General features: G+C 45.3%; 1 protein-coding gene across 2 annotated transcripts in view; it reads left to right on the top strand.

Moving 5' to 3' along the window:
* Positions 1 to 14,158, top strand: part of khdrbs2 (KH domain containing, RNA binding, signal transduction associated 2) — a 400,663-nt gene that overhangs the window by 212,899 nt on the left and 173,606 nt on the right. The window contains exon 4 of one of the 2 annotated variants that reach the window (XM_052024890.1): positions 8,990 to 9,136. In XM_052024890.1, the coding sequence (XP_051880850.1) occupies positions 8,990 to 9,136 (147 nt within the window). Of the gene's footprint in view, positions 1 to 8,986; positions 9,137 to 14,158 lie in introns of both variants that reach the window. The other variant, XM_052024889.1, reaches the window with a different exon arrangement.

Raw genomic sequence — 14,158 nt, 5'->3', positions numbered from 1 at the left:
CAAAGTTGATAATTTCCCTAGAACCATGGGTCACGGTCTGAAAATAAAAGATTAGCCATAGATGGGACGAAATCTCTTCACCTATTGGGTGGTGAATCTTTGGAATTCATCTCAAGAGAGCTGTAGAGGCTTAGTTGCTGGATATATTCATGAAAAAGGTCGATAGATGTTTCGAGATTAAAGAGTCAAGAGATACGGGGTTAGTGCAAGAGAGAGGCCCTAAAGTATAAGTTCAGCCACGTTCTTATTGAATGCGCAGCAGATACAAGGGGTTGAATGGCCTCCTGCATCTCCTATTTCTGATCATTTTAATGTCCTTTAGGAAAGGGTATCGGTCATCCAGTGGGGCAGCAGTGGACTTACCTACCTTCTGTATTGGCCTAGAAGGGAATGGAAACTGCTAGGTTGTGGGAGTACCTTCACCACTTTGGCTGCGAGGGTTTGAGGTGCTTCACTACCACCTCCTGAAGGGCAGTAAGTGAAAGGCATGAAATTCTGGCCTTGCCAGCGATCCTCTGAATGAACTTAAAGCAAACAGTTGATATTTCCCTCGGTAAACTTGATCTCATCCTAGACTCAATTGCCTAAAGCCTAATGTGCATTAAACCCCATTCACCCATCAACCCCCCATTCTCCCCTGCCAGCTCATAAGCACCGCATCCCAGTCGGGCAGCTCCTTCATTTTAGTATTCTTATTCCTGTTTTCAAACCTCCCTCTGGACTCATCTCTCTATCTACAGACTTAATATTTCTTGATTTCTCAGGATCTGGCTACTACTGGCAGGGCCATCATTTATTGGTATTGGTATTGGTTTATTATTGTCACTTGTACCGAGGTCCAGTGAAAAACTTGTCTTGCATACCGCTTGTACAGGTCAATTCATTACGCAGTGCAGTTACATTGGGTTAGTACAGAGTGCATTGAGATAGTACAGGTAAAAACAATAACAGTACAGAGTAAAGTGTCACAGCTACAGAGAAAGTGCAGTGCAATAAGGTGCAAGGTCACAACAAGGTAGATCATGAGGTCATAGTTCATTGCCCATACCATTGAGTAGGTATCTCACCATCTTCTGACACCACTTCAAAAGGCATTTCAGGGTCAACCTCATGGGATGGGTCTCGAGTTGTATATAATAAGGATGGCAGATTTCCTCCCCAGAAGCATGTTTTTGAACCAGATGGGTTTTTATAACAGTCTGTCATCCCACAGATCCCAAAGGTGGGATTTGACCTCAGGTCTCTGGATTGCTAGTTTGATGCCTACTGGATTACTAGCCCAGTAACTTAACCACTGCACCACCTAGCCCTTCCACCTTCTGTGTGCCTTCAATTCTGGTCTCATTCACATCCCTGATTTTCACTGCCACACCGTGGCTCTCCTCTGCTCTGGACTTCCCTCTTTAAACCCTTCTGCCTCATCACATCTGTCCCCTTCTTTAAAACCAATGGCTTTGAGCAAGCTTATGGTCATCTGCAGTCATATCTCCTCCTGTGGTTCTGTGTGAAATTGTGTTTGATAACACTCCCACGAAGTGGCTGGTGATGTTCTCCTGCACTGAGATCACTGTAAGGAAGCACGCTGTCAGTGATGTGGCAGTGTCCAGTGTTTCCAACACAAGGTCCCAGTGATCATCACGAAAGCTTCACATGGCAGAGGACACAGTCCTCCAGCTCTCAGACTTCCAGCATTGCCCTCCCGACACTTGTTCAATTCGAAACAAGTTTTAGATATGGAACATGCACCAGTTTGATTTACTGGGATTAACAGAAGCAGATCTGTGACAACATCATGTCATCAATCTGGCGGTATGTTAGGATGAAGCAAAGGCAACCACAAGTATTTGGCATTTGCTTTGGGTATTTTTTTCTACTGAAGCTGTTATTTTGTACGCAGCCTGCTGTCTAACATGATTTTCTGGTATTTATCTTCCATTGATCCACTGACATCGCTGTTGAATAGGTGACTATGCTTGTGTTTCCAAGTTCATGGTCGGAAAGGAACACTTAAATTTGAAGCTAATTTTGAATATGGGTTATACGACCTGGTGGTAATAGGTTGCTGTGCATTAGACAATCTGTGTGTTCAATCAGTTCAGAATTGGCAGGAATCTTGACCAGATTTTCACTAAGTCTAACCCTACCTTCCCCTCAAACAGGCCAGACGATAGGCACCCCTTCTGATCCCACATACACTCCCATGCATTCCCCCTCTGCACCTACACCCAAGTCCCAGGGGACCCCCCCCCACACAGCATATTATTTGTACCAACCCCATTCCAACATACATGTCTATATACTTACACAGGTGCCTTAGACCCCTTCCCCTCACACAGGCCAGGATACCACCAACCCCAGGCAACACCTCCACCAACCAAAGCACCTCCTCCACCTCCATACCACTAACACTCCCACATGTCCAAAATTCACCACCACCTCCAGCCCTTCCCCTAACCCTAGCATCCCACAACACTGAACCATCCCGACAAACCCTGGCCAACAGCCCGACAAACCCTAGCCAACACCCTGAAAAACCCTAGCCAAAACCCTCCACAAACCCTGGCCAACACCCCGACAAACCCTGGCCAAAACCCTCCACAAACCCTGGCCAACACCCCGACAAATCCTGGCCAACACCCCAACAAACCCAGTAAAACCCCCACCTCACATACACAACTGCAATACCTAGGATCCCTATCCCACCCTATTAAGATATGGAATAAAGAATAAGGCACAGATCCCAATAAAGGCGAGTGGAGCGGGACCAGGATAATGAAGGCGTGGGCCAGATCACAGTGGTAGGGTCCAGTGAGACTGAATCTCCAGTAATGAGATCAATGAACACAAGAGGGATAATTTTCCCACTGCCTGCTAACTAAGATAAGATAAGACACATGTACATCGAAACACACAGTGAAATACATATTTTTGCGTAGAGTGTTCTGGGGGGCAGCCCGCAAGTGTCGCCATGCTTCCGGTGCCAACATAGCATGCCCACAACTTCCTAACCCATACGTCTTTGGAATGTGGGAGGAAACCGATGGAGAATCGACAGCCTCTTTCAGTCGAAGGCCCTTAGATGAGAATGTTTCTGGATGAGAATATATTTTAACCTGGTTACAATACTTGCTTGCATAGGATAGTCATATATACTGTATATTACCTCCCAAAAATGTTCTCTCCTTCACCTGCCCGTGTCCCCCCCCCTCCATCCCTGAAGGTAATGACATCATTTTGGAGGCACATTTCCAAGAGTGCAGCCAAATCTGCACTTGATGGGGGAGAGAGGGTGTAGGAACGTGGATCAGACAATTCCATAAGTCGGGGTACCCCATATCCTGTTCCTGTGCTGTTAATCCTGTGCAAAACCAGGTTCAAAACAGTTCAGTTCCTCTTCAGCCAAGGCAGTCATTACCCAAGACCATCGGGGAAGATCCAGAGAAGTGGTTTTTTAAGTAATCCGTTTGCTCTCTTTATAGTTACTTGGTTTCAGTGAGATGACAGCCCATAAAATATTATTGATAGGACAGACAATTCTGCAGATTTTTCATTCTGCTGCTCATCTATTTTTCTATTACGGTATTTAAACTGTGCTGGGCTCGAAGTGACAGTAATAAAGTATAAAAATATCCTGACCTGACAGCAAATCAGTCAAGCGCACAAATGTCTAACTTGTGAAATATGCGATCGGTTCAAGAAAATTCAAACGAGAAGGATATAAGGCAGTTGACAGAGTTCGATGTAAATAAATACGTTACAGTGCTGAAAGCAGCCCTGGGGTGACTGCACAGCTCCCTGGTATTCTCCAGGATCATTTTACCCACCCCTTCTCCTGGAAATTCAGTGAGTAAGGCAGAGTTCATACGGAGATCCGTTTTAAGCAAGGATTAGCGGAGAAGTGCAACACAGGTGTCACTCTTACTGGCTTTAACATGCAGAAATTTACAACAGGGAGACAAGTACTCAGTTCACATTCATGTGTTTGCTCCATTCAAGATTCCCTTCACTTTAATTTTCCCCCTCAGCCAATCCTTTCCATTCCTTTCTCCTTGAACGCTGATCTACCTTCCCCTTCTTCTGCCCTTGCCTATCCACATCAGGTTGTGGATCCCCCTGCAATGTAACTGGTTTCCTCAGAGACTGGTCGATAGTCAGAAAGACTCCCACGGGCACTGCGATCGCAGCCCATGCTTCCCCAGTGCTCCTTACCTTCCCTCAACCACTGCATGTCAGCCTGAGTTCAGCATCCTTATCCCTCCGGGGAAGGAAGTTGCCTTTGTGAACACAGAAGTGGGATTTCCCTTTTCCAGTCCCTCTACACCACCTCACATAAAGCCCAGGGATAAGAGCTTTCTAAAATACCCTGACTCTCAAGATGAAGCTTTACTTATTACCAGTACTCCCAGGGTTTTCTGGGAAGTTCCGCAGCTCTGAAACAAGAAACATTTAACTCAGAAAATTAGGCTCTGGTTAGTTGTGTTCCTGCTCCAGTTTGCCTGCTCTTTTACCGTTTAATATTACATTTGCTGGCAGTTAAAGCCCAGAGGAAGGTCAGGTGTGGTGTCACGCTGTCACTTTCTGTACCACTCACTGAAACAATCTGAAGCAGAGTTCTCTTTTCCTGGTTGTTCGCATGGGCATCAGGGCAAGTGACAAAGTCCTTTAGAATTGGAAAGTAGGGCTCAGCTGTGAGAAGTGTATGTCACCCAGAAGCCAAAAATGACTGGAGTACAGAATGATAAAGAGACCCAGAAATATAGAAACCTGGTTATCATCTGCCATACCAATGCACACCTTTGCTATCGGTCCTCTCTCCCTCTGCCTCCCCAGCCCTGAGATTCTCTTTCCAAATCCCATAGGCTCCCAAGCCCTCTCCAAAGTTTTATAACACTCTCTGAAATCTACCTCCCACCAGGATTTTGGACAACTGCATGAATCTCAAATCTCTTCATATAGCTTGGTATCACGTTTTGTTTCAAAGCCCTCAAGTGAAGTACTTTGAGATGGTTTACTCTGCCAAAGGTAGTATGTACATGCAAGTGGATATGGCTATTATCTAGCCTACCAATGGACACAATATATTTTATGTTCCTGATCATAATGCTTCAGAAACCTGAAACCTCAGGATGGCACATCCTGTAACTCATCACCTTCGGATAATAAGAATTTAATTTTGCAAGCCTCTTTTCATCAGTACCACTCTGATCTTGGCTAAATCTTTTCCATAATGTCCTTCGTAATGGGATGTCAAAAATCAAACATAATACTCCAACCCATTTCACCGATATCATTCTTTAATGCTTCATCCAAAAATAAACAATCTTTGTAAAATTTAATGATATTATCAGAAGTTCTACTTCCAAAGTACTTTCCATGACCAATCCAGTTTGTTTCTCTCATCCCCAATATTCCTATAATGCAGCAGTGGAAAGGGTGAGCAACTGCAAGTTCCTGAGCATCAACATCTCAGAGGATCTACCTTGGGCCCAACACATTGATGCAATCATGAAGAAGGCACGCCAGTGGCTCTACCTCGTTAGGAGTTTGACACAAAAGACTCTTACAGATTTCTACAGATGTATGGTGGCGAGCATTCTAACTGGTTGCATCACCGCCTGCTATGGAGGCTCCAATGTGCAAGATCGCAAGAGGCTGCAGAGGGTTATAGACTCAGCCAGCTCCATCACAGGCACAACCCTCCCCACCATCAAGGACATCTTCAAGAGGCGGTGCCTCAAGAAGGCAGCATCCATTATTAAGGACCCTCACCACCCAGGACATGCCCTCTTCTCGTTATACCATCAGGGAGGAGGTACAGGAGCCTGAAGACCCAAACTCAACGTTTCAGGAACAGCTTCTTCCCCTCCACCATCAGATTTCTGAATGGTCCATGAATCCATGAACACTACCTCATTGTTCCTTTTGTTTTGCACTATTTATTTGTTTTTGGAATTCATAGTTTTTTTTTTCTGTCTGTGCATTGTACTGCTGCCACAGAACAACAAATTTCGCAACATATGTCAGCGGTAATAAATCTGATTCTGCATGGAGTGCTTCAATACCCAATTCTTGCTCTCACAGTTCTCTATACAGAGTGGCACCTACCAGCTCGCTGAGTATTTTTCTAAGCCGTCCACATTACCGCTGTGGTCTTCTGCATTTCTTTCTTCAAAGCTTGCTGTGTCTCTTAGTCTGATTTTGTCAGCACACTTCGGTAAAATGAGGTTAAATGTTCCTGTTCACCTCACAGCTGCTGATTTAGTACTGATCCGTTATCAAATCCCATCCTTTCATCCCTTCCCGCACACCGCAATTATCATTCCATGAAAAAAAAGTCCAACAGGTTTAAACATGGGTGAATAATCCACTCCACTAAGTTACCCTCTTTCATACACAGACCATGTTTAGTCTCTCCCTTCCCTCCCTGGTAAACTCTTTACACAGGGTTGCTTGGAGTTCTGTCCAAGTTGTTTATGTAAATTGAAAGTTTAAAGGAGGCCAGATTTGGATCAGTGAGGGCGGCACAGTGGTGCTGTATGTAGTGCTGCTATCTCACAGCTCCAGCAGCCCAGGTTCAAGCCTGACCTGGAGTGCTGTCTGTCTGGAGAAGGCACGTTCTCCCTGTGACTACATGGATTTCTGCCACACACTCCAGTTTCCTCCCACATGCTAAAGATGTAAGATCGGTAGGCTAATCACCACTGTAAATTAGCACTAGTGTGTAGGTGAGTGGTAGAATCTGGGGGGAATTGATGGGAATGTGGGGAGAATAAAATGGGATTAGTATATATGCTGTATGTCCTTGATGGTCAATGTGAATTCAGTGGGCCTGTTTCTGTGCTGTACCAAGTGCTTAACCAACAAACTGAAAAACATTAATGAAAATTAAAAATTGCTGGAAATCTGAAATAAAAAAAATACAGAAAATGCTGCAAACACTCAGCAGGACAGGCAGCGTCTGTGGAGAGAGAAATAGTTAGCGTTCCAGGTCTGTGGCCCTCCATCAGAAGCATCTCAGACTTGAACCGTGAACTGTTTCTCTCTCCACAGCTGCTGCCTGACCTGCTGAGTGTTTCCAGCACTTCCTGTTTGAAAAACATTAACATCCTTCTACCGTTGCCAAGACAAGTCGCGTTCTGTATTCCATGTCATAGCTGTGAAGTTTTGTTCTATCTGTACTGAGCCATATCTTTGCTTGCTGTTGACGCTTCCTTTTGCCTGGCAGGCTGCACTCAGGGTTTCAATCACCAATGCTTTCTTTCATTACCAACTGAAATTCATAAATGAATAAGAGACATTATGGACTTTTCCACACTTTGTAGCCCTGGTACCGAAACTGGAGGAAGAATGCATAAATACATAAAATCATGCATCGGCAGGCACGGTAGTGTAGCGGTTAGTGTAACACCATCACAGTGCCAGCGATCAGGTTCAGTTCCAGCTGCTGTCTGTAAGGAGTTTGTACGTTCTCCCCATGTCTGCGCGAGTTTCCTCCGGGTGCTCCGGTTTCCTCCCACATTCCAAAGACGTACGGGTTAGGAAGTTGTGGGCATGCTATGTTGGCGCCGGAAGCATGGCGACACTTGTGGGCTGCCCCCAGAACACTCTACGCAAAAGATGCATTTCACTGTGTATGTTGATGTACATGTGACTAATATAAAAAATCTTATCTTAGCAGATTTTATCTTATCAAACCTGGTCTTTGCCTATTTAGACAGAAACTTTTAACGTTAATAGCTCAGCTGATGCATGAAGGGTTACAGTTCTGTCTGTGTGTTGCTGTAACTGGAGTATTAAGTCACCCTTTTTTGCAGCTATAGAAAGCAAGTGCCAAACTCAGCGGGACAAAATTAATTTGGATCTGGTCGTTCGGGCCTAATGAACTGTGAAGCAAAACTCCCTTGATGTAAGCCAGATATTGCTGGCACATGGGATGTTGCTAAACAACCGAAAATTTAACCAGAAACTGGAAATAGTCAGCAGGCCAGGCAGCATCTGTGGAGAAAGGAGCAGAGTCACCTGTTAGGTCTGGGGAAGGCAGCACAGAGTTATGTTTACAGAGCTGGTCATCCAGTGGCTTGAACTAATGATCCAGGGACACAAGCTCATGTCCTACCAAGGGACTGGGGAATGTTACAATGAAATGTGACGGCATTCATTGCAGTCAAGAAAACCTCCCACTCATTGAAATGTCTAATACCAGACATTTAAGTTGATAAGGGGCAAGTTCAAAGGAGAGGTGCAGGACAAGTTTTTTTTTTACACAGAGAGTGGTGGGTGCCTGGAATGCGCTGCCTGGGGTGGTGGTGGAGGCAGATATAATAGGGACATTCAAGAAGCTCTTTGATAGGCACATGAATGTGAGGGAACTGGTAGGATATGGACGTAGTGTCAGCAGAAGAGATTAGTTTAGTTGGGCATTTTGTTACTAATATAATTCGGCACAACATTATGGGCCGAAGGGCCTGTTCCTGTGCTGTACTGTTCTATGTTCTATTATCCCCAGGTGCTCTCTTTCAGTTCATGAATCGATGCACCTCCTTGGCACTGGAGCACTGAAACCAGCAATGTGTTCTGGATGGGGACTTCAACGTCCATCACCGAAAGTGGCTTGGTACCCCCACCACTGATGGGGCTGGCTGACTCCTGAAGGATGTAGCTACCAGACTGGGTCTGTGGCAGGAGGCAAGCAAACCGATGAGAGGGATGTATGTTCTTGAACTCCTGAAGTCCCATGAAAAACCAGTTCTCCCTTGTGACCTGGTCAATATTTACTCCTTAATGAACACCTCTGAAACAGGTTTCCTTGCTAATTCTCATTGCTACCTATTGGTCCTGCATGCAAGTTGGCCACCACATTGCCTGCACTACACAAGTGGCAGCTGATTAGCTGAGAAGCATTTCTGGACTGCATGACAAAGGTGTAGTGTGAACACGTGTGCTTCCTTTCCCTCTTAAAAACCTTCCTTAATTTTTGTTCTTTGAGCAGGAAGAAGAACTGAGGAAAAGTGGAGAGGCCAAGTACGCACATCTAGGCGATGACCTCCATGTGTTAATTGAAGTCTTTGTCCCAGCTGGGGAGGCATATTCTCGCATGAGCCACGCACTGGAAGAGGTGAAGAAGTTCCTAGTTCCAGTAAGTTCGCAAGCCTTTAAATATCACACACTCTCGCTTCTGCACCCGTCTACAAACTGCCTCGCTGTAGTGCATCTTCCTCATAGTCAGACAACGGAAATTCAATGTCTTTGATGTTGTTGTTTAATCTACTAGTGGTTATGGGCTAATGCACCGACTGGCACCTGTAAGGTGCTCACATGGAATCACTGTTGCTGCCTTGAACTTGACGAGTCTCGAGGTCCCTGGTGAAGTGATGTAGACGAGAACTGCAGTGGTGGGAGGCTGGGTATCAGGAGGGATTTTTCTGATGCTGTGCTCAGCAGATTGGAGAGATGGAGCAGTGTTGTGGTACAGGAGACCACTCAGCTCATTGAGTCCCAGGGCAATCCCATTCCCCCACTAATTTTCCCTGTGACCTACTCCCACTAACTTCCCCCCTCTCAGTTTCTACTGCCATCCTCACACTAGAGGCAGTTTAGAGTGACTATTAACCTACCAACTGCAAACCTTTGGAATGTGGGAGGAAACCGGAGCACCCGGAGGAAACCCACCCAGTCACAGGGAGAACGTGCTCGCTCCACACAGACAGTACCGGTGGTCAGGATCGAACCCTGGCAGGCAGCAACACTCCCAGCTGCACCACTGTGCCACCCTTATGGTGGCTCCCATGTTTGTAGACAGAAGCAGCTAATGGAATAAGTGGATCATGATTTCCAAACCAGTGCTGTTTCAGAAATACAAACATAATCTGCTCCTCCTTTGGCCACAAGAGCAAGGCCTTGGTGTTAATGTTCTTGTAGGCCGTCATTTTCTGATGTTGAAATCCATTTCTGGCACCCTCTGCATTTATTTCCTTCCTACGAACAGAATTCATCTCCACACCCCATCTCCTTGGAAATGATTAATGATGTTGCTGGAGAAATCAATAGTACTTGGATGTAATTATTCACTCTCCTGTTGGGGGGGGGGGGGTGTAAAAAAACTAAAGCTGTATCCTTGACGTGCTTAATAGAGTGCAGAAAAGGCCATTCAGCCTGCTGTAAAGTGCTAGCTCTCTGAAAGAGTTATCCATGTAGTCCTACACTTTCTTCACAGCAGCTGATCTTTATTCTTCCAGTTTACATGAATTCTTTTCTGAAAATTACAATTGAGTCTGCTTCCATTGGACTGCTGAGCACTCTAGATCATAACAACTAGCTGTGTAAAAAATAAAATTCCTCCTTGTCTCTGCTTTTGGCCTCTAGTCATGACCTTACACCTAAACTTGGTTACCAGTGCAACTAATATTTCCTTGCTTACTCTATCAAATCCTTTCTCAATCCCTCTGTTAACCAACCCTCCACCCTGACTCTCATCTTCTCTTCCATGAGCAGTGTTAGTCAGACTCTCTCGTGTCTCCCTTGCAGTTCCACAACCCAGGCACTGTTGTAGTCTCTCTGCTGTGCATTTTCTCCAAGACCTTAACCTGCTCTCTAAATGGCAGTGCCCAGAATGAGACAAATTTCTTCACCTCAGACCTTACCTGTGATGTAACTAAGTTTCCATGCTTTTGTTCCCTGTTCATCCTTTAATAAAAGCAAGAATTCCTTATGCCAGTTTAAGAATCTTCTCAGTTTATTCACCACAACAGGATTTGTGCACTTAGACCTCTCAAGTCTTATCGTTTAAAATTTTACATTTTAGTAAGTATTGGCTCCTCACTTGCCACCCTTTAAGCTGAAAATGCTGAAATTATTAAATTATTTATTTTAATGCAAAACAAACATTCTGTTTGAAAGGGAAGTTAACTGCCAAACACAGTCGTGAAACATCGAAACACAAACGCTGGTCACCTTTGTGTTTCAAAAGCTGAAATTTTATGTTAAATTTGCACAGCACTTTTGTTAGTTTACACTTACTCATAGTTCGGATATCTATATTACCATAAGTAGGATGATACCAGAATTATTAGGACTGATTGAATAGAAGAACAACCTTTCTCAGCTTCCGTGCCACTCCTTCTGATACGTCATTTTCCTCAACCACTCTTTCCCCTCCACTGTAGCCATTCACTCTCCCTTGGTCTCCACCCCTGCCACATTCTCTGACTGTACCACCCCCACATCCCCCACCTCTTCTCTGCAAGTTAACACTTCCTTAATCTTCATGCCAGTTCCGATGAAGGGTCTTCTCAACCTGGAACATTTAACTTTGTGCCTCGCGCCACCGATGCTGCCTGCCCTGCTGAGTAATTCCAGGATTCCCTGTGTCTTGAGGGGACCGGAAGGACAGCCAAGTGAAACAGGCGGGCAGCACGGTGGCGCAGCTGGTAGGACCACTGTCTCACGGCTCCAGAGACCCGGCTTCAGTCCTGGCCGCCAGTGCTGAATGAGTGGAGTTTGCACGTTCTCACTGTGACCACCTGGGATTCCTGCAGATGCTCCGGTTTCCTCCCACGTTCTAAAGACATGCGGGTTGATCAGTTAACCAGCTGCTACAAATTGTCCCTAGTGTGTAGGTAAGTGGTAGAATCTGGCAGGGATTCGATAAGAATGTGGGGAGAATTGGACAGTCAGAGACTTTTTCCCAAGGCGACAATGGCTGACATGAGGGGACGCAATTTTAAGGTGATTGGAGGAAGGTATAAGGGGGATGTCAAGGGTAAGTTTTTTTTTTACACAGAGAGTGTAGATATATCAGGGGCTCTCAGATAGCCAATGAATGATAGAGAAATGGGGGGCTGTGTGGGAGGGAAGGGTTAGATAGATCTTAGATGTCGGCACAACATTGTGGGCCGAAGGGCTTGTACTGTGCTGTAATGTTTTATGTAATTAAAAAAAAGGATTAACATTGGATTAGTGTAAATGGGTGGTTGATGTTTCGGCACGGTCTCAGTGGGCCGAAGAGCCTGTTTCCGTGCTCCATCTCTCTCTGACTCTGTATTTACAGTTCAGAGTGTTTGGCAGATTAATCAGAAGATGATAGTTCCTCTACTGGGAGAAACCAACAGGATGGACCATTAATATAGTCTCTAATAAGTCAAATGACAGGGAGTGTTGAGCACGTGAGTGCTGTTGCCTTGTGGAATGGGTGAGGTGAATAGTACAAAGAGGAAGTTGGATAAGAGGGCAGGAGTAGAAATGTTGCAATGGCTGATGTGCAATAGGTCAGAATGGAGCCATTGGGTTGAATGGCCTCTTATGCTGTGTACTTACAGTTAAAAGAGCACTCGCATTCATTGCAGTCAGCACTGAAGCAACTGACATCGAGAAATTAGTAATTGACTACACACATGCAGCCTTGACATCCCTTGTGTATTCCTTCCCCTTGTTTTGCTTCTCACAAAACAAAGTGAATTTAACTGTGGTAAGGAAGGTGGTAAAAAATGTCCGTGGTGCAGATTTTCTTAAATCAGTGTTGGCTTGGCGATAGCAGTCCCCCCCCCCCCCACACCCCCTCAGAGGCAGAATCTCACAGGTCCAACTCCCTCTCCACCAGAGTATGGTGACATCCTGGTACACGAGAGTACCTATAATCCACAGCCCTACACTAATGACCCAGAGGAAATTAATTAAAATCCCATAGTAGCGGCTGGGAAATTCAGTTCAGTTAATTGGATAAATATGGAAGCAGAAAATTGTTATTAGCGATGGATCCCAAGGAATTATCAGATTTTCAGAGAAAGCCATATGGTTCTAGGTTTTAGAATGGTTCTCATTGATGTGGATGTAACAAATATAAGGCCCTCTCCTTATTGTAGAGAGGGAGAGAGGAAATAGAGAGGAGGTTGTAACCAGCAGAATAATGTATCTCTATAGAACTCTGGTTAGGCCGCATTTGGAGTATTGCGTACAGTTCTGGTCACCTCACTAGAGGAAGGATGTCGAGGCTTTAGAGAGGGTGCAGAGGAGGTTTACTAGGATGCTGCCTGGATTAGAGGGCATGTGCTATCAGGAGAGGCTGGACAAACCTGAGCTCTTTTCTCTGGAGCGGTGGAGGCTGAGGGGTGATCTGTTGGGGGTGTATAAAATTATGAGGGGCATAGATAGGGTGGACAAGCAATATCTTTTTCCCATTATTGACCTATCCAACACCAGAGGGCATGCATTTAAGATGAGAGGGGCTAGGTTCAAAAGAGACGTGAGGGGTAAGTTTTTTTTTACTGAGAGTGGTGAATGCCTGGAGTGCGTTGCCTGATAGGGTAGTGGAGGCAAATTCATTGGGGGCTTTTAAGAGGGGCTTGGATGGGCACATGAATGAGCAGAAAATGGAGGGATATGAGCATTCTATAGGTAGAAGGGATTAGCTATGTCGACACAACATTGTGGGCTGAAGGGCCTGTTTTGTGCTGTACTGTTCTATGTTTGATAGGTAAAGACAAACCAGGTGATGTGCATTTGGATTTTAAGAGAGCCACTCAGGCTCCTTAAGAGAGCCTTCATTAAGGTGCTACCCAGGAGATTATCAAACAACATTAGGGTACCTGGCATTGGAATTACTACATTGGCATGGATGGTGGGGTAAAGGAACCATGGTTGACAAGAGAGGTGAAATATTTAGTCAAGAGGAAGAAGGAAGCATACTTAAGCTTTAGGAATCAAAAATCAGGCAGGGCTCTTGAGAATTATAAGGTAGCCAGGAAGGAGCTTAAGAAGGGACTTAGGAGAGATAGAAAGGGACATGAGAAAGCCTTGGCGAGTAGAATTAAGGAAAAACCCAAGGTGTTCTACACATATGTAAAGAACTGGAGGATGACTAGAGTGAGGGTAGGACCGCTCAGGGATAAAGGTGGAAACGTGCCTGGAGGTGAAGGAGGTAGGGGAGGTCCTGAACAAATACTTTGCTTCAGTGTTCACTGGGTGTTGTGAGAAAAGGTGCTTTTGGGTCTCAAAGGCAGAGGACTCCAGACACAGTCTTGGGGTTTTGAAAAAGGATTTATTCACAGAGACAAACACGGGAACAGAACGAACAGGAACGGATGCACACTCACACACAGGTGATCACGGAATGTGAGGGTAGTCGCAACAGGGGTGAAGTGCGCACACACACAGTGAACTCGTT

Source organism: Pristis pectinata, chromosome 10 (assembly GCF_009764475.1).
Source record: "Pristis pectinata isolate sPriPec2 chromosome 10, sPriPec2.1.pri, whole genome shotgun sequence".
NCBI lineage: Eukaryota > Metazoa > Chordata > Chondrichthyes > Rhinopristiformes > Pristidae > Pristis > Pristis pectinata.
This window is presented reverse-complemented; position numbering and strand designations above follow the sequence as displayed.